General features: G+C 46.5%; 2 protein-coding genes and 1 pseudogene across 4 annotated transcripts in view; all 3 read right to left on the bottom strand.

Moving 5' to 3' along the window:
• Positions 1 to 4,129: 4,129 nt before the first annotated feature.
• LOC144136753 ((3R)-3-hydroxyacyl-CoA dehydrogenase-like) lies at positions 4,130 to 18,486 on the bottom strand (annotated as a pseudogene). The gene is made up of 3 exons (XR_013315665.1): positions 15,209 to 18,486; positions 6,367 to 6,560; positions 4,130 to 4,695 (listed from the first exon to the last, which is right to left on the bottom strand). The product of XR_013315665.1 is annotated as a (3R)-3-hydroxyacyl-CoA dehydrogenase-like (transcript).
• Positions 18,487 to 18,694: 208 nt separating this feature from the next.
• Positions 18,695 to 25,387, bottom strand: LOC144136754 ((3R)-3-hydroxyacyl-CoA dehydrogenase-like). 2 transcript variants are annotated; one of them, XM_077669344.1, is made up of 4 exons: positions 25,235 to 25,387; positions 23,827 to 24,062; positions 20,420 to 20,613; positions 18,695 to 19,283 (listed from the first exon to the last, which is right to left on the bottom strand). In XM_077669344.1, exons 2-4 carry the CDS (start codon positions 23,975 to 23,977, stop codon positions 18,867 to 18,869), a joined length of 762 nt encoding a protein of 253 aa, XP_077525470.1. In that variant the 5' UTR covers positions 23,978 to 24,062; positions 25,235 to 25,387; the 3' UTR covers positions 18,695 to 18,866. The 2 variants fall into 2 exon arrangements, with proteins under 2 accessions (XP_077525470.1, XP_077525471.1); XM_077669345.1 differs by having other exon boundaries at positions 23,827 to 24,052; positions 25,235 to 25,374.
• A 603-nt stretch (positions 25,388 to 25,990) lies between these two features.
• The window catches only part of LOC144136756 ((3R)-3-hydroxyacyl-CoA dehydrogenase-like), a 2,393-nt gene continuing 2,046 nt past the window's right edge, over positions 25,991 to 26,337 (bottom strand). Inside the window, exon 3 of the mRNA XM_077669346.1 lies at positions 25,991 to 26,337. This exon is cut by the window's right edge and continues 152 nt beyond it. Coding sequence (XP_077525472.1) covers positions 26,070 to 26,337 — 268 coding nt within the window. The 3' untranslated portion in view covers positions 25,991 to 26,069.

Genomic DNA, 26,337 nt, shown 5'->3' on the forward strand with positions numbered 1-26,337 from the left:
TTGCAAGGGAGTGGTGGTATATATTTCGACGAACGCGACGAAGGGGCCTTCGAATGAACATGACTGCTTCCTTCGCAACAGAATACCGAATGATAAAAGAAACAAGGGGCCATTCGGTTCTTAGCTATAATTATTTGTGTGGAAGGACAAGAAGGAGTCAAAAGTCCTCCAGAAAAGGAGTTGTTTATACAATAAACAGAACTATCATACACATCCGTGAAGTCCGTATACAACGCTGGTTGCATACAAATGCAACAATGCACAGGGAGACCTCCTGAACCTCTTGGTTCTGTTGGAAGTGGGTCGCATTTGACACGACTGAGTGGCTCTCACCAAAATAATGTCCGCAAGCTGACGACACGAAATGTATTCAACTAATAATGAACAAAAAGTGTGAACTCGCACGAGCTGTTTTTGTTCTAAGCGGAGTGATGAGGACGTGAGCCGTCATGTGATTGCCGCTTTGCGCGTGTTGGTCAGCTATAGGCAGGGTTTGCGTGCGCATAGCCTTGATGATATACAGTTGAATCCCGGCACAACGAATGCCGTTACAAAGAAATCTTCGCCACAACGAAGTATTTTTCATTCTGCGCGAAATCCCCATAGGAGTTATTGTATAAAAATTCCCTCGAAAACGAATTACTTTGTGAGAACACATGCGCTTCTGCGAATTTTTCGCGAGCCTCCACCGGTCAGTGGCCCGCCTTTCTTCAAGTGTTGGGTGCTGTACGAGATTATTCCCTGGTAAAGAAGTGGCTTGGAGCAGCTAAATAATGCATGGAATGTATGTTTTGTTACATTTTCATGTATTTATTAAAGAATTTGGTTTGGAGTCGTTTATTCGTCATAGGGAAGCAGCGATGGGACTTGTTGGCGCCGTGCGAAGGCCGCCGACCGTACGAGGGCCAAAGACGAATCCAAATCCAGTCGCCAGCCTCCCCTCCCCGCCTTCTCCGCAGCCCTTGCCGCCATTTTCTCGTGTGTCGGTGTGTGTTGATCGTCAATCTCTCGCTGCAGTCTGATCTCGTCGATCGCCTCTGCCATGTCGCCGCCAACGAAGAAGCGAAAGTTTATTTCGCTAGAAGAAAAGAATAGAATTATCGTCGAAGCGGAAAGTGGCAAGAAGGAGGCAATTTTTGCCGCAGATTTTGGCATCGCGCCGAATTCGCTATCGACGATTTTGAAGAATAAGGACAGCATTAGGAAGGCACTTTCATCGGGCACTTCAGCGCTGCACAAGAAAGTGACGCAACCAACGTATGAAGAGCTTGACAAGGCTGTCTATGCTTGGTTCATCGATACGCGAGCAACAAGCATGCCCCAGAGCGGCAAAATTGTACAGCAGAAGGCCCTAAATTATGCTTGTTTGCTGGGGCTGAATGACTTTAATGCAAGCATAGGATGGCTGAATCGCTTTAAAGAACGGCATAACATCGTCGGCAAGGTTTTGTGCGGTGAATCGGCATCTGCGGACGTTGACGGCGCATCCGCATAGGCGGCGGACAACATGACTGACATAATGAGCAGTTACGCTCCATCTGATATTTATAACGCAGACGAGACGTTCCTCTTCTATGAGATGCTGCCAACGAAGACGCTTGATTTTAAAGGGCAGCGTTGCCACGGAGGCAAACATAGCAAGAAAGGAGTGACTGTGCTGCTGTGCACAAATGTGGATGGGTCTGACAAATGCCTCCCGTTAGTTATTGGCGAAAGTGCAAAACCGCGCTGCTTCAAGGGGAACAGGAGCCTACCTGTCAAGTACGTGGCAAACAGCCGGTCGTGGATGACCCGTGCCATTTTTGCTTACTGGGTGGCGGCACTTGACCGCGACATGAGCAGACAAAATCGAAAGGTTTGTTTGCTCTTGGACAATTGTTCAGCGCACCGCATTGACGACGTCAAGCTGTCAAGTGTGGAGCTTAAGTTCTTCCCGCCGAACTGTACCTCAGTCATTCAACCCAAGGCATCATCCGGAGCATGAAGTCTTCTACCGGGAGAGGTTGGTTCAGCGGCTTCTCCTGAATACCGACACTGGTAGGGAGACGAAAGTCGATCTTTTCATGGCTTTAGAAATGATGGCTGCGGCATGGAGAGCAATACGGTGCAGCGTGCTCCGCAACTGCTTCAAGCACGCCGGGTTTGTCGACAGCAAGGCGACCAGCACGACTGTAGCCGCGGAAAGTGTACCATCGTCATCGACACCGGGGATTGACGTTACTTGGAAATTGCTCCAGGAAGCTGGAAACGTCCCTGCTGACATAGCGCTGGACGATTTCCTCGACGCTGACGCGGACGTGATTGTCCACGAGCAACGACGCGATGAACACATCATCAGAAGTGTTCGGGAGCCGGAAGAGCCGCCCGATCATGGAGACGACTCCGCTCAAGATTTACCTGCCCCGGAACCCTCATCGCAGATACTGGGTGCCTTCGACGTTATTAGAAAATTCCTCGGCACACACGATGACGTCGTTGCGATGTCGCTGTTAACAGAGTGCGAGAGTCGCGTGACGCCGCTGCTGGCAGTGAAAGGCAAGCAGGCTAAGCTCACAGATTTCTGGCAATAAAACTATGTTTTGCTGGAGTTATTGCCTTGCATTTCTGGTTAATTTCTCGACAGCGAAATTTCGCGACAACGAAATTTCTCGCGCGTCCAGTCGATTTCATTGTTGCGTGATTCAACTGTAGATGCTTCCTCATCGTCCTTTCTGTTAGAAAGGCGCCATTTGTCCGCCAAATAGAATTAAAGGTCCATAAGTGTCGCGACGCTTTTAAATAGTAAGGAAGAGAAGAAGGGTATGAAGAAAGAAATGGCACTTTCTGTCTCACTTTAGACAGATACGTCCAGAATATATATATATATATATATATATATATATATATATATATATATATATATATATATATATATATATATATATATATATATATATATATATATATATATGCGCCGTGATACTCGGGTTCTTTATAAGGCTTATGCAAGATCGTTACTAGAATTCAGTTCTGTTCTCTTCTGCAGTTATCAGGGGTTTCAGCTTCAGCCTTTCTTTCTCTTGGAGAGACGCGCTCTGCATCTTTGCCTTGGTTGTCGATACCACTTGCGAATGCTGTCCTCAAATTTGAAGCGCGAATACCGAACCTAGACTCACCCTTACAGCTTTTGACCATGCGTACTTTTTACGTGCATTTGAGCCCATTCGTGGCGTGGTTACTCACGGTTGCTCATCTAACTAACATCTGTTTCTCAATGCTGAATGGCCGAGATACACACTTCAGATTGTATTTACAGAGTTCCTGCTCTTGAAAACTGCAGTATTTCTTAGTTACTTACAACCTATTAACTACCCCGGCAGCGGCGGTCGCATTTTGACGGAAGCGAAATGCTGGAGGCCCGTGTGCTGTACGATGTCAGTGCACGTTAAAGAACTCCACGTGGCGGTCGAAATTATCAGCAGTCCTCCACTACGTCTTCCTTCACAGCCTGTGTCGCTTTGGGACGATAAACCCCATGAAACCAAAACCAAACCCATGTCTCTGGGTTTTATTCCCTTTGCCAATTTATTGGCAATACTCCTTCTCGACAGTACGGGACAGTATAGCTCAAGCATGATGGCGGTACTCATAAGCATGTCGCGCCTAAATTTGCTTTCTTGTGCCATGAGTGCAGATGTAAACCAGGGAAGTGAAGTAAGTACTGACTAACTTCATACATCACTCAGTGTAATCTTCCACCCTATATTGTTTTGTAGTACCTCTGCGCTGTGGAGGACCTTGTGTTTGATAAAATAGAGGCTTGTTTTCTATTAGTGATATAGTGATGTGTTCATATATGTAATCCGAGTGCGTTCACTTTGCGCCTGAAATCTGCAAAGGCAAACTTTGATAGTTTCATGCACATATTCTCAAAGGCGTTAACGTCCAGGTTTTACTGCGAGCATTTCTGTCATATGTTGAAGAACATGGTCGCTTGTAGCCCAAGCAAGCCAAATCATCTAGTTGCTCGTCGCCATTAAATACGTATTCTTCTAACCCGCTGAGCACAGAAAGGAATTAGAAACGTATATTTTTTTTTCTAATTTATTACAATACATGTAAGCCCTATTACCAGAATTACCAGTCCCATTAGTGCAACACTTCAAATATGCCCATCGTCTAATATATCCCCGAGGTTTTCTGAATAGCTATGCGGAGACAAGCAAGTACCTGCCAAAAAAAAAATTAAAACCAGGAAATGGTATTTTCACAATGTACCACTCCCAAGGAAGGAGAGGTCACATGCAAAAACCTCCGGTGATTTCCAATGCGGCGCCCGTGATGTAGGAGCTGGCTTCAGGAGAGCACAGAAATTTGATGGCCTCGGCAATTTCCTGCGGCTTGGCTGACCTTCTAAGCGGCGTTACGGGCATAACCATATCCTTGTGACCTGGAGGTAAAACGGCTGTCATTACCGTGTCTACCCACCCCGGCAGCACGACGTTGCACCGAATACCGTGAGCGGAAAATTCCTTCGCAGCACACTTCGTTAGGGCCACAACCCCTGCCTTTGAGGCGGCGTACGCGGCGCTGCTTTTAAAGCACGCCTTGGCCGCAATGCTGGCAATGTTCACGATAGCAGCGCCTCCTTCGGGCAAATTTTTTTCCCGAGCGCAACATCTCCCGGCTGGCTGCTCGTGTCACAGCGAACGTGCCCTGAGAGAATAGGGAAAAAAAATCCATCATAAACAGCGATTTCTCGCAGTCACAAAAATCCAAGAAGAAACGGCTGCAATAGCGGCTAATTCTGAATACGCGCGGTCATAGGCTGCTGTCAAGCGTAGCACTAAATTGCCCACTAAGAGAGATTTACTCGGTACCTACGGCTCAAACAACGTTAACATAAAATAACAGCAGCAGACGCAGCAGCCTGACTACGCCCACTGCACGACAAAGGACTTTCTCATCTGTCTCAATTAAACATTTGCTGTGCCAGCAGCTGCGGGTGCCCTATTTCCGCAAGCTTGCCTTCTTATAGAACCTAGTCCATTATCCTTAAAATCTCTGGATTTCTTGCATTCGCAATACATGCCCTGGCCACACCCATCCCTTATTGATTTTGACTAGAATATCACAAACTACATTTTGTTCCTTTACCGACATTGCTCTCTTCCTTTCTCTTAACATTACGCTTTGCATTTTTCTTTCCATGGCTCTTTTCGTGGTCTTCAATTTAAGATGAACCCTTTTCGTAGGCGTCCAAGATCCTTCCACATAGGCAAGGTCTGGTGAGATACTGTTGTTACATACTATTTTCTTGACGGAAACTGGTAAAGAGCCATTCCTGATATGAGAGTACCTGTTAAATGCGCTCTACCCGATTCTTCTAGCTATTTCACTCTCGCGGTCCAGATCTGCTGTCTCTGCCTGCCTTAACTAGATCTGCTGTTGCTTTGCGAGACAGTTGAACATTATTTTATTTGTCTGCATACTGATTTTTGTAGCCACCGTTCTGCTTTGCCTGTTTAGGTCATTGATGCCTTTTCAGGTAACTGACAAATTCACGCCCTCAGTGACTAGGCAAGGCAATGTCAGCAGCGAATCACAGATTACTAAGGTACACTCCACTCACTATTACGCCCAACTGCTCCCAATCAAGATCTCCGAACATTTCCAATAAGCAAGCGGTGAATAGCACTATAATTGCAAATTGTACGACTTCAATTAAGCACCATCGTTTTTCCACGCTGCGGCACAGCGTTAATTACCTCAGAGGAACAGCACTCGGCTGGAACGAAGAATGCGGGTGCAACCCTGCTGAAAACAAACTCACGCGGCTAAGAGTACGGTAACCCTGTATTAATTTAAAGCATCTTCAAATCACGGGCCAGTGTGTGGCGGCAGTGTGTGACTATCTTAATGGAGAGCTCAAGTTCCATATAAGCAGTAGCGCTTCTTTGGAACCAAAATTTGGAAATTATTTGGAACATTTTCAGCGAGTCAAGTTACATTTTCAAAATTTGTGAAGGCTAATAGACAATAAGTCACACACGCCAAAGCAACACTGTGGGATACGAGGCATTAGAGATTTTCAGGGTTCCGGAGACTTACTCACGTAGACGTATACCTGTTTACCAGACGTCGGCTGTGCACGTGCAGCGGGTGTCCAGTAAATCGGTATGCGTCTACGTGAGTGTGCCTCCGCTACCCTGAAAATCTCTTATGTTCATTGAAAAGGTGCCATGATTTCGGCCGCCAGAGTTTTTTAAACGCACAGCGAAGTTAGAATGCATGATTGTCTTTGCAGTTAATCCTTCATGAGGTCAGGTAGGCATTCACGACTTAGTGTAAATGCTCTTAGACCAAATGTCTCCATATTGCCGTTACCTTTAAGTTGACTCTTATGACGTCATCGAAAAGCTCGTCGGTACACTCGGGAAGGGGTGCTGTACGAAGGATGCCGGCGCAGTTGACAACTATGCTGAGCGGCTGCGGGAACACGGTGCTGATATCGTGGAAAAGTTTCTCCACGGACAACGAATCGCCGACGTCCAAGTGCATAGCGCAGTGCTTTGCCTCTCCTACGCAGAGATAACCGAGTTACCTCCGACGCGACATATTAGTTAAGGTGCTTCAGGCTTACATTTATATTTGAATTTGAAAACAGCAAATAATGCTGCCTCTTTTGTTGGACACGCGGGTGACATGAGTTAGACAACTTTTCAGTACAACAATGTCAAGTAACATGGTAAGGCATGTCATAAATTATAAGCGCAAAACCAGACGAGGACGGTGAACGAAAACGAGAGACACACGAGCGCGAACTTTCAACAATTTATTACCAACCGCAAAGCAGCATATAAAGATTATCGTGGCCAGTCATGACACATGCGCAGTCTGCAACCCAGTAAATGACGACTCAGGTATTGTAATTCCTTGGGAGGTAAAGCATTGGACGGCTTGGACACGTAGTTTTATTCTAAACTATCTATGATCTCTGCCTCGATAATTGCACGCGTTAGTTGGCAGGCACTTCTGATGACAATGGTACATTCTTTGTATAAAGGTATGCAGCTAGATTTCGCACAGGGTTCTGCACTCTGGCCTGAACTGAGTACATCACTGGTGCCATCACTTGATTCACGCTTTCTACGGTGCGCGCCCAGGAACCCTCCGCACTTTTCCTTCACGCTTCTACAATGATCACGGATGCGGTCGTTAACACACCTCCCTCTTTGTCCTAGATATATCTTACCACATGGAATCGGTAGATAATACACTACCGATTCCGCACATCTGTCAAACTCGTCCCTGTGCTAAGGCAGTTCGTTCTGAAATTAATGAATCGCCAATGAGTGCAGAAAATCGCATAAGTTATTGCATAATTGAAAAGTCTATGGAAAAAAAAAACACAACCACAAACTGTCTATCGATTGAAAGAAAGGAGCTCTTTCTAATGGGTAAGCCCGCAGGGTACGTAACTTATGGAGTAGGGTTTATGTAGGTAGCGAGGCAGGCACTTGAATGTTAGTCGAGTCGTGTAGCAGTTTGTGCAGTATGATTAGGGATCATAATAGCATCGATATGGCAATGGCTACAGTGGTAAAGCGCGAGCACGGAATGAAGGTGAAAACCTCTGGTTGCAAGGACTGCATATGTTTATAACAGCTATTCTTTGAATAGATTTTAATTTGGAGATGTCGGTCGTGGAGCGCGGTCACCACACGACAGAGGCCAACTCGAGAACTGGTTAATTTATTTAATTATTCATTAACAGAATATCTGTGTCACCACAGGGGTATTATCCCACGGGAGACAGCTTTATAACGGTGTGGTAATTTTTTCACTATTTAGCGGTTCATAGATAATTCACTTGCACTGCATGCTGCAATTTTTTAAAGTAAGTTCTTGAAATTTTATACGATATGCAAACATTACCCTTGAAAGTAGCGCTAAGGTATTTGAAATTGTTTGCAGATGCTAGACTGTATGCATTACGAATTTAAACTTCATTCTGACCAGCAAACGACAACTGTAATGTTTGCAAGCATCGTAATGAAGAACATATGAACTGACTTATTTCATGCACACATCTTGTTAACCCATCAAATCACGGTTTCGAAGAGTTTTTTCCATGTCTGAGCATCGAACTACGCTGAAAATAAGCTTGGATATGCCTAAAATTTGGTGACCAAACTGGGGTAACTGCTGGGCTTAAATTATTACTGAAACACCAAGAAAATGAAAGTTGGCGATGTATAAACGGCGTTTAGACGTCCCGTAAATGGGCAGTCTGACCGACTCATCACTCGCGTGTTCTAAGTAATCCCATCCTCTTTGCACACGACTCTATCTGGCGTTCCAAGGTCCTCATTGCTTACGAGGGTGTTGTTGCGGGCTAGTTGGTATAACATTGCTGTATATGACAGGAGATTACTGCCTAATCTTAACAACTACGGGGCCGTCAAGATAATGCGGTATGTGGACCTGGTCCTATTCAAACCGAACGCCGCCAACAAGCTCGCAACACCGGAAGGCATCATAGGCCTCTCTAAATCGAAACTGCAAGGTCTCACTTTAACTTCACGATTTCCGGCAAACAATGAACTCAGGTTCCTTGATATGATCCTCAACATTACTCCAGATCACATCTGCTGGAGATACGCGCCACGCTCAATGAAGAGCCTCCTGCCCTTTTCGTCAGCACACTCGAAACTTGTGAAGTGCAGCATTGCCACATCAGCGCTGAGTAACGCACTGCAAAGATCTTGCTTTCACTGCATCCCGACCAGTTTCCAGGCGCAAGTCGGACGGTTGGCAGACGCGGGGTTCCCACTCTCGCTCCTAGCTAGCTTGGCAGAAAAACTACTCCGACAGCTTCGCCATTCTCATCGCGCCAACAGCAGCCCGGACCGGTCAAGAACAGCGGTAATTTCCTATGTACACGAAGCAAGCCACAGACTCAAGAAAAAAGCCGGGAAGCACGGAATACGCTTGGCTTTTTCGGCGCCCAACAAACTATGAGGCCTATCCAGACGAGTTAACCAAGAAGATCTGCCGAAAAGCGCGTGCAAGATTACGCACAGGACGCCATTTTTAAAACATTGTGTAACCTCCGCTGTGTACGCGATACCGCTATAGTGTGATGCGTCTTACATTGGACAAACATGAAGATGTATCAATGAGCGTCTGATGGAACCCTCGACTTCACTCATGACTCGCACAGGCAGCAACTTGCCCATCACTACAAGAAATGCTCTTGCGTGCCAGCCCTGGACGAGACAAAGATCCTGAAAAGATACCACGAAAAGAGCACACGTGAAATACATGAAGCTTACTTAATTCAAAACCGGGACGACACGTGTGTCAGCAGTCCATCCATCAGCCTGATGTCTAAGGAGACTGCCTATCTAGACAAGTGGTTTTATCTCGCTTTTTAAGTTCTTAACTATTTTACACAAAGTGTTAGGCACGTTCCCGTTTTTTACCTGACCGCATGCCCATCATCCATCCTTCACCTGCATCTTGTTGTTTTCTTTCTCTCATGTCACCCTTCCCGCAGGCATCGTTTCTTGTTCAAACGTTTGTAGCTTTTAAGATTTTATCGCTTTTATCCGGCCCTTAACACCGCCCCTGACGTTGACTAAGCTGACAGCTTGCCGCGAGACTACTTATATGTGTGTGCACCTTTCGATTAAACATCAGTGGGAAGTCAGCGCCTGTGTTGTGCGTTCCTCTCTTCCTCCTGTGTTCGCGCTGTTTCCTTTTCAGCAATTTCTTCATTGTTCTGCAGGTCAACACGTCGCGCGGTGAGTTCGCAATCTCGGCGCCAGTCACATCCGGTGCGATGTCGCCGCCGTGCATCTAGTGCGGGTTAGGGCAGCTGCAGCAAAATGCAGGCTGCAATTTCACCGGGTGATGAGCAAAAAAAAATATGCCAGTGTTTTATGAAGAGTAGAAAAGAGAAGTAAATATCGTACTATGAGTGAACACTTGATCCATACCGTCAGGGAAGAGATGAGGGGAGACTCAAGGGAGGCAGAGGGAAAGAGGTCCAGTGCTGCTGGCTTCATATTGTGACCGCTTGGGGTTTTTTCACGTGCACTGACATCGCACAGCACACAGGCGCTCTCGCTCTCTACCTCCGTGGTAATGAAGCCGCCACGGCTGGGGTTTTGTTGGAGGCGAAATGGGAAAACATGTGCGTTTAGTGAGCACCTATCTTCGACGTGGAACAGGTGTTCGCTTCCGATGACTCAGCTTCTGCCACGTCATCCTGAAACACCATCGGTCTCCACAAAATTAAATGACGGCTGCACCTGAAAGGAGGCTGGCTCGTGCAGATATCGCGAATGGACAACATGACTCGCGGGAAGGAAATGATAGCCACAGTGGCGGAGCTGTTTTCCCAACTGTATTTTTTTGTTCGTCTTTATCGTTCTCTGGTTCTATCTTTTCAGCGCTTTACCAGCTCTGGCACAGGGTGAGAGTTGGCCCTCGATATAATTTTTTTGCTTCTTGAGTTCTGCATTTTTTTATGGTAGAAGTGCGGGTGTACCGTTAATTTTGAACGTTGCTCGCACGAGTAGAAGAAACGATCAAACAATGCTCAGTAATTTGCGTCGTGGGTTTGCCACACTCTTTGTTTTCTGGCGATGCGTAGGCTGCCGTTCCAGCTGCACACTGCATTGTCAAGCTGGGAGGCATGACCGATACGAGGCACGTAGGTCGTGCGCGATGGAGGACGCAAACAACTTGTGCTCTCTTTGTTTTTCTGTTAGAGGACGCTATGAGACCTGTATTGCTGCTGTCAGTAACTGCAAAGTAATTTTATTATGACCTGTGGAGTGCAGCGCAGTTTATTTTTTCTTTCCGTCAGGATATTTTTGACAAAGGTTAGTTTACACCGTGCGGAAAGAAATACTGCACAAAAGTGCTAGTTTAGATATTAAGCAGAAGCGCTGAATTATATCGGAAGAATGTGAATGAAACATAATGAAAATAGCGAGGAAAATGGGAACACAAGAAGAAGAAGTACACAGGACAGCGCTGGACTAACTCATGTTTCATTGTTATCATGGTGATGATGATGAATTCTGGAAACCATATAACGCATGCGTATCATCGCATAAAACACCCATGTAGAAAGTCACAACGATCAACCTTCAGGCGACCCAGCCCTCTCTGGCGCATTTCTTCCTGTTCCCATTTTTGTCGCTGGTTTCTTTTAGGTTTATTCTTAAACGAAATCGGTTATGCAGGTTAATTTCTTCGCCCACTTCCGATATCGTCTTGCTATCTGCAACGTGGCTTAATTCAAGCAGTCGTGTGTCTGAGATCCGGTCTTCACTTTCGTGTTTCGGTATTTCTGGCAAGGACAGAATCGATGTTTTGCACGATTCCAAATTCATTGTTCTCACTAAGATGTTCCAACCCCGCTCGAAGTGATTTGGCGTCTTCGCACTGCCTCCCATAGCTCGTGCGACGTATGTGTCGTCTTTAAAAGCTGAGGCTTCTCCGCACACCCCCACGAAATGTGAAAAAGTGTGGCACCAGCGTATGCTTGGAAGATAAGCCAAAGCACTTTGTCCGGGATCGTGAAGCAGCTCAGGACACATGAGTGCAGGGTTGCTGTTGGTGGCTATATTGCGCGATACCACCTAATTTTCGACTATGTCTGGCGAAAAAAATTTCAAGGCGGCGCCCCGGATACTTTCCGGCTACTTTGAACTCCTGTTTTGGCGAATTTACTAGCCATATTTACGCGATAGCGAAAAAGGCCCCGTTACCCAGAAAATCCGGCGTCAGCGTTGTGATCGAAAAATCCTGAGCATGACTTTGGCAGGTGGTGCCCAGAGAGCAACCTAGAAGGCAGGTGGGCCACCTAGGTCACCTGACCTCGCGGCTTCATCACAACCGGCCTACCGGGTAGTGAGAAAACTTCCCACCGCGACAGGGGGCGCTAATTTAATAATTGGTCTCTCGGGAAGAGCAACCCGGACCTCACAAGGCCCACCGCTGGAAGCACCTGCCATCGCAGGGAAGTGGCGCATCGCTTAACTGCTCCACCACTGCACCAGGAGGAGTATCAGGACTCCCGGTGATCTTTGAATGTAAAATAGAGAATGACCTACTGCATATATGAGAATTAACCCGTTATTGCTTCATACCCTTCAGGCGGAGCTTAAGTGTCTTCTCCAATTTTTTTATCGGGTGTGCAGTGAGGCACCCTATACGCTGCTAGGATAGCTAGGGAGCCTAATGCCCGCTTGGGGCGACTTTAAAGAACGTGACATTTTCGGCTACAACATTTCACTAGACGTAGGGCCTTGAGAGAGCGCTGCTTCCAGTTCTTGAGGCAAATGGCGATACTGCCCCTACAGCGGTTTCGAAATGCCTCGTCTGCACTTCGGAGGCTGCGTGCCATTAATCTTGATCACGTAGAGATCGCTAATAGGCGTAAAAGCATGCTGAAGCTGCCACTGCATTTATTTGGATGCTTTGCCATCGAGATGGAGCTAGAAATGCGGCATCTGCAAACGATTAGCGTGAACTTGATCACACACCATGTTTGAGTTTATTGCTCTCAGCGGGACTGTACAAGGACAACTGCAGCGAATGCCCTCTTCCACACCTCACGCAAGGCACACTGAAAATTATAGCAGTTTCAGTTTCTAATGCTGCTGCTTAGCGCGTGTTCTGTGGGACCTTGACAAAAAACGGGTTCTCGGCAAAATGAAGCTGGACTGCCTAATGGCGATTCTAGGAATCAAGTTTGTTCCATAGCTTTAATGAAAAACAGCTTACACGTCCTACTCGGTTGTTGGCTAGAGTGTGATAAAAATCATGATAAAGATCGCTATCTACGAGCACTAGGCATTTAATAATTCACATATCGATTTGTAAACTTGTAAACTTATCTCTTTCGAACGGCTTTGGCTTGAAAATAAGCAAAACGGCGGACATCTTGCGCTCTTTATCGTGTTTCTTGCGTTCATAGAAAACGATCTTTTTTGGTTTTTAATAATAGTTGAATTCATAATAATTCTTCTGTCCTATTTGGCTAGCAATTTGGCGCTAAGACTAAGTGGAACAGCTACTTTTGGCTGCTTTGAGCTCGAGTTCTGGCTCGTTTTAAAATGGGCCCAACGGCAACCCTCCTGGAGTTCTAGAATGAGGACCCCACCTATCTGATTGTCACGCAACTCACGAGACTAGTTTCTCAATAAATTTTATCCTATCTTTTCGCACTGAAAGCTTTTCAAATGTCCTTGTTGACGTTTGCTGCCGTCTGCCATGCAGTGACAGCTATTTTGTGCCCTTATTTCATAACGCACTGTGCATCATAACCAGTTTGTACCAAGAACACACCTATCATGCTCTTTCTCGACAAACTTTCCGCGTCTCTGCTAACCAAATGCACTCCATCAAGTGAATTTCTAAAAACTTGCCTAACCTTAGGTCTAACCCAGTTATCACTTTTAGGTGTGTTCCAGATAACTTCGCCAGCATCTTAGACCTTGCCCTTGCTTTTCATCCTGATAACTTTTCTTTGCTTACTTGTATGAGTGATCTCCGTGATCATCGCCATTTAACACTACGTTCATTTGCGGCGTGCTCTGCCAAAGAATAATTAATAACACAACTATTTTTTATGATAAAGGCGTGTACGCGAACATAAATTATGGATTAGAAACTTTGTTCTCTGACTTCGCGCCTAGTTTTCCACCTCACTCCATGGAACCGATCCGCGTCTCTTTCAGATCATAACTTCAACGCCTCAAAACGCTTCATGTAGCAGCCATAAACATAACTGAGCGGGCTGCTTCTGTTGAAACGTTTACCTAATCATCAAGAGAAAGCGCTTATGCCGAACCGCTAAGCTTATTGTTCCGCAACACTGATATAGTATTATAGCACCTAAAAACACTGCAACATTGAACCAAAGCAAGCGAAAGAAATTACTTTCCAACACTTTGTCATCAATGCTAGAAATCTCAAGCTTTCTTGGAAAACTATTATGCCTCGCGAACATATTTCCATTGCCCTCTGTGAGGATTCTGAAATTCCCATTATTAAATTTGGTGCGACGAGTGTGCAAAACAATGCATTTTCTTCTCTGTTCACCAATGAGCCTGTCAACAATCTTCATGGCATCCCATCATTTGGCCATCGAGTAATGGAAAGCATTTCATTTTAAACTCATGACATTGCTAAAATAAATTACTGATCAAGCTTCGTTCTCTGATTTTGAATGCATTAATGCGAAAATGCTCAAGAATACCAACTATATCTGCACTGTCATTTTATCACTTATCTTTCAGCTGTCGGTTGCATGAGGATCGTTACCACGTGACTGACTGTTCGGTAAAGTCGTCCCAGTGTTCAAGAAAGACAACCGTTCATTCACGCACAATTACCACCCGATTTCACTCACCTGTGCTTGGTGAAAAATTAAGGAGCATATTTCATACTCGCATTCTGCTACATGTATGAATTCTGTGAGAGTTTTTCTGTTTAATCAGCACGGTTTCTCCGAATGCCGCTCATCTGAAACTCTGCTAATACTTTTTCTACATAGTCTGCAGTGATACTTTGCCAGTAATATACGATGTTATGCTTTGTTCCTCGATTTCAGTAAAGTTTTTCATAAAGCTTTTTACGGCAGCTTATTAATCGAAGCAGCCTATCTGAAGATCCACCCATTGATCAATAACTTGATACGTGACTTTGTAACTAGCAGTCATCAGTCTATTCTACTCACGCGTGAAGACTGCAGTCCCCCAGGGCACTGTACCAAGTCTTGTTCTCTTGCCAATATACATTATTGATCTGCCGTTTACTATATCCTCTAACATCTGTCAGTTTGCTGATATTTGCGTGGTTTATTCCCCTATAGCAAATTCACCGCATATCATCGCCCTTCAAACGACATTTCACAATTGAAACATTGATGTAAGACGTGACTTATGTCTCTTAATATATCCAAGACCTCACTGATTTCCTTTCACCGTTGTCCTAATTTATTGCACCTATGTACTCTACTAACAAATGTCCAATTTCTTCCGCCTATTTTTGCAAGTACTCAGGCCTCTATATTTCTAGCGGTACAACTTGGGCCAACAATGTCTTCCACATAACAAACTCGGCAAATAGTGTTACGCCTGCCTGAGAGTTTCGGCGCTCCTCAAGAACACATTCAACAAGAATGGTTGCAAGTAATACGGACCTCGCAATGGCAGAGAGTCTGTCACTCGCTGGGCTTCTTCGAAATTCTTGTCCGCGACAACCAGGCTGGCGCCCTCGGCAGCCAAGGCGCGGCAGACGGCTTCGCCGATTCCGTTGGCGCCACCCGTCACTAGAGCTAAGCGACCGCTGAAAGACATTGCTTACAAGGTCACCGCAAGTCTTTAGGCGGAGCCTGACGAGAGGAAGACTGGTGCAGTTGTGCTCTTTGCGCACGCTTTGCTGGGGGCAATTTTTCAGTAATACCGCCAGGTAGCACACCTACGCACTCCCGGCTGACCTTACATAGCACTACGCCAGACTCGTTAACCGATGTCAGCAGGTGGCCTTCTTCCGGCGGGTTTAATACACGAAGCGTGTTCAAGTTCTACAACGTTTTCAACAGCAACGCCAGTGAACCCAATAAACGGCGGCGGCCTATTGAAATCGAAAATTGGTTCTTTGAGGAACGGAAATTGCGCAGTATTTGTCTCACATCTCGGCGGACACGTGAACCGCGTCGTTAGGAAAGGGAAGAAGGTGGGAGTGAAAGAAGAAAGAGAGAAAGAGGTGCCGTTGTGCAAAGGCTCCGGAATAATTTCGTCCTCGTGGGGATCTTTAACATGCACTAGCATCGCACAGCACATGGACGCCTTTGCATTTCGCATCCATCGAAACGCGGCCACCGTGGTCGGGTTTGAACCCGGGTACTCCGGCTCAGTAGCCGAGCGCCCTAACCATTGAGCTACAGCGACGGGTCGACCTATTGCTCCAGGTTCGCGTTTCTGCTAAAATGTAGTCAAATCAAACGCAAGCCCCGAACATCTGTCACTATCGCCACGCAGCTGCAATTCCGAATGAGGTGTCTACTAACCCAGGGATCCAGTTTTTCCTTTCGTAACCATTGCGGACAGATGCCCGGAATTTGATGAAGACGGCGATGTGCAATGCACAGCGCGAGAGTGTGCTGCAGTTTAACACAAGACGTGACCGGCTGCTGCGATTGCATACCCCTGCACGACCCCACCTTCCAAAACGTCACAAGTCTGGGAGGCACACACATGCATCCAGATTGAGGAGCCAGCTAGGCGGCTCTTCCAAGGCAGCATATACTCCCCGCACCAAAGCGCACTGTTCACGAACCAAAGATTTCGACGACCGTGGTGATTCGGTGTGGCGGTCCGTCATGCGGCTCTTCCAGAGACCAAATAGTCCAAGCAACATAAATAGATCATATGGCACAAGAAAGTTTTTCTCCAGAGGCACAAAACAGATTCTGTAGGGTGTGATGTCAATGTCCTTCTTAATTGTTCATTGTAATATGTCCAGGAAGAAAATAGCATGAATGCACAGAATAAAACAATGGTCAATTGTCTCTGGTGTATTACACAGGCGGCAATTCACCGTCCATGGCGCAAGCATCTCTTTAGCATGAAGCCATGCCTTCACAGGCAGCGTGGATGTGTGCAGTGGTGTTCTGTGGCGTAAGCATGCTTACATTTCTCTTTTCGGCACTATTTTCATGCAATAAAGAAAAAATCTGCGGCGATAGCATAGTTCTCTGTACAGTTACCAGCGAAGCTTATCTGACCGCGCCGCCGCGGGCTCGAAACCCAGTCTCGGAAATATTTATTTTATTTCTCCAGGTTTGCCATGGTCACCCTCATTCAAAGTATCGTTTATTTTTTGCCGTTTCCCGCATCACGCGACCAACATGAGAGGCCTCAACGCACACCGGCATTTCAAGGGCTAGGAGGCCAGCAGTGCTCTCGCGCTAAAAAATCTTAGAAAGCGATGGCACCACAGCCGACGAAGATGAAGTAGATGAAAAAACAAAGCTGGTGTCATGTCCCAGGTTGTCTCAGAACGCATTGGTAGACTTTTAGGTTCCAGTGTTTTTTGGCTTGGTTTCCAAGATTTCAGTTCAGTAAGCCACTAATGATGCTGATAGAAATCCTACCAAATACCCGATACACCCTGAATGTTTATGTTTATGTTCATGGAGGTTTAACGTCCCAAAGCGACTAAGGCTATGAGAGACGCCGTAGTGAAGGGCTCCGGGAATTTCGACCACCTGGGGTTCTTTAACGTGCACTGACATCGCACAGTACACGGGCCTCTAGAATTTCGCCTCCATCGAAATTCGACCGCCACGGCCGGGATCGAAGCCGTGTCTTTCGGGCCAGCAGCCGAGCGCCATAACCACTCAGCCACCGCGGCGGCCCCGATACACCATGAAGTTCGGGGTGTTAGGTAAGAGTAGAAGTGCGTGATAGGAAGGAAGTCAGCGTTTCGCCAATGTGTTCCTATTTCTTTTCGGTAAGTTCTCCTTTTACATCTGGCCTGGAGGTCTTACGGCATTATAACTCCTTTGTTTAGGGTTGAAGTGATCTGCAAACTGCAGCCACAACGAGGGACATGGTCGCGCAAATGTCTTTGGAGGCATGCGAAAGGACTCCCCAAGAACTAAAAAAGTAAGTGCGAAGGATGGAAACCTGGGCATGTTGCTAAAGGTGATCTTTCGCATGCTGGGTAGCGCAAATCCAAGAGAAACGACGAAGAACAGATTCAAACACCACAGGAGCTAACCAGAGGGGTGCGGAGCGAAGGCCATAGCGTTTGCACAGCACGTTCTATACAGAGCGCAAAACAAGCACTAGAGAGAGAGAGAAACAGGACGAGCGCTAGCTCACAACTGATTATTAAAACGAAGAATACGTGCTCGAGGAAATAAATGCTCATGGCCAGCTATCCATCGGAGCAAAACACGGTAAGATAACCAAAAGGATAGAGGCCAGAGCTTCGAACCAAAATTATCTCGGCTAGAAATCGTGTTAAGGAACATGAAAAAAGGAGACACCACCACCTGCTAACAGCTAAACGAAAGATGTTACTTAGAATTTAGTAACGTAGATAATCTTTGCAGCACAACAACCGAAATGTCACTGACGCACTTATCATTTCCCATCTTATGAATAAATGACACAGGCAAGAATATTCCTGGATAGTTTTCCTTCAGAGCGGCTAAGAAGTTGAGTTTTTTTAAAACGCGGATGAGATTTGCAACCTGCACAATGCTTAGACAGGCTCCCGGGGTTTGTTGAATTAGAAGAAGAAGCGTGTTCCCACAGACGTTCGTCGAGGCAACCACCTTTCGGCCCTAAATAGACACAACCATAACTAAGAGGCATTGCACCAACAACACCCACTTTGCACTCAACAAACTTGGTAACATGCTCGGTGCACCAAGCTGGTTTCCTGTAACCTCTGCTGAAAAGGCCACAATTCTTCAGATTTTCATCCTTCCTCTTGAAAGTTAGCGCTCGTTCTGTCTCTCTCTCTAGTTCTTTCTCGCGTTAAGCATCCCTTCAACATAAAGCGTGACCAACTAGCCCAAACCAACATTTTTTCTAAATTTACCATTGTCAGTAGGTGTGTTACATAATAGGCTTTAGCGATTCCTCGATTTTATATAGATTAAAGGCAAATCTTCGCGTGCAGTCTTTATTTTCTTGTGCCGGTGGGGTGGAAAGTTGAACATCGGAAAGGTGAGCCTCGTATTTCCGCATTTAGCCACCGCGGTCGTGGACGTTACATGAGCGAGAAATCGAAGCATGACTAAGCCTTCGCAGAGCGCTCATGCTAGGTGCTCTGCTCAAACATCACATCTCCAGGCCTCCAGTGACTTCCATTGCTGCGCCCGTGATGTAGGAGCTAGCGGTTGGCAGGCACAGTAACTTGATCGCTTCGGCTATCTCCTGTGGTTGGGCGCTTCTCTTCAGCGGTGTCCTTGAACAGACCGCGGTCTTCTGGTCCTCGGGCAAGCAATCATTCATAGGGGTGTCCGTCCAGCTGGGCAACACGGCGTTGCAGCGGATTCCATGCACCGCCAGCTCCTGAGCCGCCGTCTTAGTGAACGCCACGACGGCAGCTTTGGAAGCGGCGTATATGCCGAAGCCTGCACGGCCGCTCTTGCCCATGATGCTGGCCACGTTTACGATCGCAGCGCCTCCCTCGGGCCGCACTTCACCGGAGCGGAGCATGTAGCGGGCAGATGCGCGAGTCATGAGGAAGGTGCCCTGCAAAGGCATCGGTGCAACACATTTTTCTTGGAATATGGAATGAGGTACATGGGGTTCAACGTGCCGTAACGATGCTTGTGCATGGCCACATAAGCGTAATTGGTCATTCTCTACCTAACACTCACAGATGCCTGGGAATCCTCATACCACTGCTGGTGCAGTGGTGCAGGGGCTAAGCGCCGCGCCACTGCCCTACGATGGTGCGTGCTGCCGCCGATGGGGGTTGTGGTACCCAGGTTCCTGTTCCCAAGCAACCTCTCACGAACAATAACTATTTCAACTGCCCCCTGCCATGGTGGGCACTTTGTTCACAATCCGGTGGGCAGGCTGTGATGACGCCACTAGGTCACGTGACTTAGGTGGCCCACCTATCACCTAGGTTGTTTCTCTGGGGATTTTTCGAGGACATTTAGCCCACGGTCAACGACGCCGCCAACAGACGCTGACGACGGCACCTGTTTTTGTGCGACAAGAGCTTCTTAACGCTGTCGTCTTAAAACATGTTATCACACACAAATGGAACTCATAGCGAAATGCATGCTCCGCTTCGAAGCAGCATTATGCACTGAAATTTTTGCTGTCCAATGTGCGAAACGTTGGACTTCGGGATAAACATAAACAGCGAAATCTTTCTGTATCCCAGTTAAAATGTATCCACCTGATTTTGTGACTCCTCCTCATACATTATTTATGACTCTTCTCTGGGCCTTTTTTGATACAGCTTTCCCCTCCCTAGAACCTTGAACACATAGCATTCTTAACGTGACCACGTAAAGGGTAAGGGTGTCCCCAAGCGTACTCAACCTCTACCCATTTTGATAACATAATCAGTGGCGAACAAATGAATGCAGCAGTTTCGGGCCTGTGCATGCTAGGCTGGTTATGTAGTTTGGCGCTCATAATGCATCTTATACTGTGATGATCTTAGTTTGTTATTATGTATGTAGGAAAACTTAAGATCGCTGTAAAAAATATTCGCTTAGGTTATCCTGTTGAGAGTACCACAGACACAATTTCGCACAATATTTTCTTAGCTTAAGCATTCAGGATCGTTTCGTTCATTTCGTTCGTCACTGTTTTCTCTCACTGTCCGAAAAATGGCGAAGGTGAGGCCAGGGCCACGTTTCTCCCACCTTAAGGTTGACTCTGATGATGGTGTCGAACATTTCATCGGTGCCGTCGATGAGAGAGGCCGAGCGTATGATACCGGCGCTGTTGACGACAATGCTTAGCGGCAACTGTGACACGTCCCTGACGCTGTTGAAAAGCTGCTCCACGGACGAGGCGTCGCCCACATCTACATGCATGGCCTGATGATTCGCGCCACCTGCAAAGCGAGGGGGTAGACGCCTGAAGTCGCTGAAAACATTCCTGACCATTGCAATTTTTTCTACGCTCCGTCCCACCAACCGTGGAATTTCGATGCCTTCCCCGGAATTATGTACGGAATAGAAAAAAAAAAAACACTTGTGCAGTCCGAAGTCGCTTGCCGCAACTTTTGTCCCTTTGATTTCGTAACAATGTTATGTGAAAATCCTCCAAAGCTTGCAAAGTTAAGTTATGCGATACCATGCAGCCACATTTTGAAGGAAGCGAAAAGAGAACATCGTCGAATTTTTTAAACATTAGCGAACGCATCCAGGAGCATCCGAGACGGTAACATAAACTTACCAGAATAAAGTGAAAAACTATAGATATTCAAATCGAAGCACGCGTGCAGTGAGACGATACCCTTTAGACGCCCCTATAGTCTATAGGCCAGAATCAAGAGCCGCTCTCAGGCGCGGCCATTTTCCGCCGACTGGCGCGCCGCGGTGCGGGCGTTTCACTGGGGACTGCGGGTCTGCGGCAGCTCCGCGGGCAGCGCCTGCATATAGCCGTGAATTACTGCCCTGCGGTCGCTATAAATACCTCACCCAGCACACTTCCACAGCGTGGTTGTATTGGAGGAAGTCTTGGCGTTATCAAAAGAATAAAAATTGATGACATTTAGTTCGGCATTCACGATAATTGTGCCGGCGCTTAGCACGCGCTCGCGCTTATATCGCTACCGTCTTGGTGCTCCATCGCAAAGAAAAAAATATTTTTGGTCAGTATAAAGCCTTATCTGGACAGCTAGCATGCAATTTCAGCTCTAATGTGCTCTTAATCCTTCCTGCCAGCCATAAAACACCCACCACAAATAGGTATTTCTTGTCGCCAGCTACGTGGAGCGCCAGTTACATCAGCAATTTGTTGTTTTGAGCTCAATTGATTGGCAGGGCTAACAGAAAACAGTTTTAGTCATAATTTATGCTATCTGGCGCACAAAAACGCATTTTGAATCAATATTGAATCAATTGAATCAATATTGAAAGACTGAATCAATATCGGCAGGATGCCAGCTTTCACTAATTCTGCGGCCTGAAGTCGCGTTTATTTTATTCGGAAGCTCTCAGCGCGTACTTGGCCAAGTGTCACACAATGTAATAAAATCGTGCATATATTGCTGTGGTTCAAGCAGGTACCGAACAGCAGAGATACTACGGTCAGCCCTTTGCCCGCCGATCCCTCTGAGATAGATGTGGAAATAGCAACTTAAATTGGTAGCGGTCGTACTTACATCCCCGTGCACGAAATGTGTTTAACGGAAAAAAGAGCAAGCTCAGCGCACGGATGTCGAAGACGTACTGGCGATTGAAAACACGCGCTTCGCCTGGGCAACCTTCGGTCTGCAGCTGGCCGATCCCGTTACAGCTTGCACATTACTGAACCATCGAGTCAAATCAATAAATATACATCCTGATGCATAAAATTATCATAGATGGAAGCGTACGTAAAACACGGCGACAAACGACACGCCAGCGCAAAATGTGCTTGTAAGTACCTGTTTGGAATCCGCACCCTGCCTGGTTGACTACCCTCGGATATGTGTGTAACAATGTGCGTCAGATAACCGTAGAACGGCCTGGGGAAATCTGAGTAGTGATGCACAGCACACATGCACATACTCCAGGTGATAGAGCGCATCAGCGACGGAAGCGAAGAACGCGTAAACACGCATTCTACGCGCCGCCGGCGCGACCCGCCCGCCGTCCAACGTTCCGCGCGCGCCGACAGATGGCGACTGGTGTCGAGAGTAGGAGCGCTCCTGCAGCCTCCGTGCGAGGGTAAAAGAATCTGGTCTATAGACACTGGAAGGTTCGCGAAGTTTGTTTTGTGGTTCTGGCAGCGTTAGCCGGCGGCATACATTCAGATTTCACAGACACTTGCACGGAAAGGAACCGCGGTGTTCTGTGAGCTATGCCAGTAAGTCCTAAATCTGAAGTCGGCGGCTTTAACGCCGAGGGATATGGCAGCCAGGAACGTCGTGGAAGTGCTTCTGATTGAAAGCCCATCCATATAGTTCCGAGACAGAAGCAATCCGTTTTGGAGCACAGGAAGGAAACTTGTCTGTGTTTTGCGCCCACTATACTTCCGTTCTCGACAAATTGAACATGTACCTACAAGAGCGTTCGCACTGCAATGCCTACACGCTGAAACTGCGGCAAGGGTAAGTGTCATAATAAAAAGGACAACGAAATATGTAAACTTTTTTTCTCTTGAACAATTGATTCGGGTTTGAAAGGCTAAGTAGCTTGATGAGACGAAACACTAGTATCTTGCGTTTTCCGTCTTGAAGAGTGGTTTGGGCAACTTTCAGTGACATGGCTTTTTTCAGATTGATGAGTCGTTTTATGGGCCAGGTTTCGTATAGTTTCGGAATCGCAGAACTTAGGCCAATCGTTCTTTTATCATGAATCTGATGAAAAATTAGCAAGGAATAATCTTTCTTTGCTTGCGTACATGCACGGGAGGATTACTGTAAGCGCCCAGCCTTATTGTACCAGTAATACTGTACTGAGCTGTAATTTTTCTATTTCTGTGCTGTAGTGCAACTTTGGTTGTAGTTGCAGTTACATTAATAATACGGGTGTACAAAGAGAGAAACGACTGGGAGCAAAACACTCGGAATCACCCAGAAGCGACGTAAGTAGAGCGCACTGAGAGCGAGACTTCTGAAACCGGCGTCTCAACTTTCTTCCACAGAGAGTGCCATCAAAGCGTTTTATAGATTAGGTGCCCCAGACTTGAGTGTCTGAGCATTGACAGACTGCGGACCAAATCAGTTTTTTTTTCTAATTACAAAGCACAGAACACCATGGTAGCAACTCCTTTACACTACAAACTCAATCTTTCTTCCTTTCCCTATCGTCCCCTTTACCTCCACTGCAAGTTTAACGGTGCCTTAAGAACATATGACACGGTAATTTCCATTTCCATTTCTCTCTCTTTGATGATGCTGTTGGCACTAATTGCTAACTGCAGGTTGGTTCAAATTCGGCTTTGATCCATGTCTAAAGGGCGCACAAATGGCGCCGTGAAATTAAAAGAAGCCGCGGCTAACGGTATGTTAAAATTGGAAACAGAAACTTGAAGTGCTTGTCCGCCGCGTCAATCATTTTAAATTTGTCACTACCGGAAAAGCTGCGCGGTTCGCATAATATAGTCATTGACTCACCTGGCAGAGATTTAGCCACTTTTTGTGCTGCCTCAAATTGAATGTCGGCGACGATCACGGTGGCGCCTTGGACAGCCAGGGCGTGGCAGACGGCCTCCCCGATGCCGCTGGCAGCACCAGTGACGATAGCCAGACGCCCGCTGAGAGCCATCGTCTGTCGCAGCTTTTCTCGAGCCTCTTTTGATGCAGAATGCCTTCCACTTGACCCGAATTCGCACCGAGATTACTGGGAAAGGCTAGATATACCCCAGCACTTATCGCTGTATGTTTTTCGGTGTCTTTGTCTCCGCGGTCAACATACTACCCGCCGAAAATTCCAAGCAATCAGCGCAGTTCAAACATGAGCAATGCCAAATGCCGTTGTGTTGCAGTGCTTTTGCCTGTTTTATTTCTTTGAATAGGAAAAGATTACTGCATACTTGTGAGGAATTGTATAGAAGAAAACGCCCCACTAGGTGCAATGTCAATCAAGCACAGTGAAAGTCAATGGAAATCACTGGAATATATATCTAATCCTATTATTCCCCGGCCTTTGCGTGAGGTTAAGTGACACTCGCGACTTCATTCTTCGTACGTTATCAGGGAGGAGCAGTTATCAGTTTGGAGACGCTGACCGCATATAAACCGCCTAGAAGTGTGCATTGCTTTTGCAAAAACTAAGAGGAAGCCATTCTGCTTGAAGTGTTTGTATTTGCCATTCGGACGGAATGTGCCCAGAAAAAGAACGTCAGAGAGGACTGTTTGCATGAAGTTATCGTTAGGTAAAATAGTGTATCATGAACACCATAAGGAACAGGTGGCAAAAATGAACAAGGTTTAGTGCCATACGAGTGAGTTGAAGGCAGATGTATTGATTATGTTGAAAAAACTAGTCACCTTATTTGAAAAAAAAAAAATTGGAACGTCTTTTTTACTGCAACTCTTGACGATAAGTTTTAAAATGTAATACAAGCTGTGTTTGATTGCTTTATTTGGACGACACAATATAAGCTCATAATTCCCATTCATCAAGAAAGAAAAAAAATTCAGATGCTCATTGCACAGCTCTTAGACATTAGGGCAGAAGCTTAAGTGCAAAAACTTAATCAGACTGTGTAACGAGAGAGAAATATATCCGTCTGAATATATTTAAGAACAAAGGTACTCACACAAGAGGGGGGTGTCTTTTTTCAGGCCTGAGTAAGTTTAGGCATACATTTTCACCAGAAAATGGTAGCAGCTAAAGAATTCTTTCACACTAAGACACCCATTACTAGCTGAGAGCTTTCCTTTTGTAACATTCAATCATATTGCTGGCACTGCTTTCGAAGATGCAATTTTCTCCTGATAATTCGTAATCTTGCTTGAGGGTCGTTTGACCGGTAGGGCGCTACTCCTACCACAGTACTTTTTCCGCTTTCACACTTACCCTGATGATTTCGTCGAATGCCTGCTTGGCGCAGCCCAGGAGAGTCGCGCGCGTAGTATGTCGGCGCAGCTGATAATGATACTCGGCAGAATAGTAAACAGTCCCTGGCGCTAGGAAAGAATAGCGGCGCAAGCGGCGCTCCTGTGCGGGAGCAGATACATGCCAGCAGCTGTTAGGCAGCAGTGGAATAGAGTAAGCAACAAAACCCAAGGCAACACTGTCCGTGAAGCCTGGGCTCTGAATTTAGTTCAGGGTTAAAGCCTCATTTTTTTTTTCAGAGAACTTGGCGTCACACAGACACTCTTTATTACTAGCGTGCAATGCATGTGAAACGTTCACACGAAAAAGTGAAAACAAGCAAAGTATACTAACGTACACAGAGATGAAAAATATTGTGCGGAAATCAAATGAATATCTGGTCAGGGTTTTCAGGGTCATATAAAATGCTTTCGCGTCATAGAATGTTTAGCAGAAAGTTTTTGTGTGAATTGGCAATACAGCTATGTGCTTTTTTCCCGTCCTTACGAAGGACGCTGAAAGCCTTGTGGTTTTTTACGGGCAGTCGTAATCAGAGAGTTCAAAACAACCGAGAATGCCTTCGAGTTTGATTCGCTTTGACACTAAATGTGCCTTCCTCTTTTCTGCGTGGGTCGGGCGCAGCAGAGAGACGCGTTGCTGGAACCTTTTGACCAGCGTCTCACCTCTAGGTCCCAGTGAATGGCAGCTCACTCGCTGTGTAATAAGAAAAGGAAGACAAAGACCCAAAACTAGAATTTTATTTCAGTTCATTCTTGAGAAAATAATTGGCTGCTTACGCGAGTGCTTGGGCGACACGTCACATGTTGAGCCCTCCGCTAACATCCAGCGCTGCGCCAGTGACGAAAGAACTGGCTGTAGGTGAGCAAAGGAACTTAATGGCTTCGGAGATCTCACTGGGCTGGGCCGCTCTTTTGAGTGGTATCATCGAAATGAGTGCAGCTTTCATGTCTGCAGACACAGACGCTGCAGTCATGGGGGTCTCAGTGAAGCCCGGCAGCACGGAATTGCAGCGGATGCCATACGGAGCCAGTTCCTGCGCCGCTGTCTTGGTGAGGGCCACGACG

This window comes from Amblyomma americanum, chromosome 6, assembly GCF_052857255.1.
Source record: "Amblyomma americanum isolate KBUSLIRL-KWMA chromosome 6, ASM5285725v1, whole genome shotgun sequence".
NCBI lineage: Eukaryota > Metazoa > Arthropoda > Arachnida > Ixodida > Ixodidae > Amblyomma > Amblyomma americanum.

Coding starts and splice junctions, on each gene's coding strand:
- LOC144136754 (XM_077669344.1), bottom strand. CDS start 23,977: ATGGCTCTCAGCGGGCGTCTGGCTATCGTCACTGGTGCTGCCAGCGGC. Junction 20,614..23,826: donor AGTGGCTAAATCTCTGCCAG/GTGAGTCAATGA, acceptor CTCGCTTTGCAG/GTGGCGCGAATCATCAGGCC. Junction 19,284..20,419: donor TCATCAGAGTCAACCTTAAG/GTGGGAGAAACG, acceptor ATGCCTTTGCAG/GGCACCTTCCTCATGACTCG.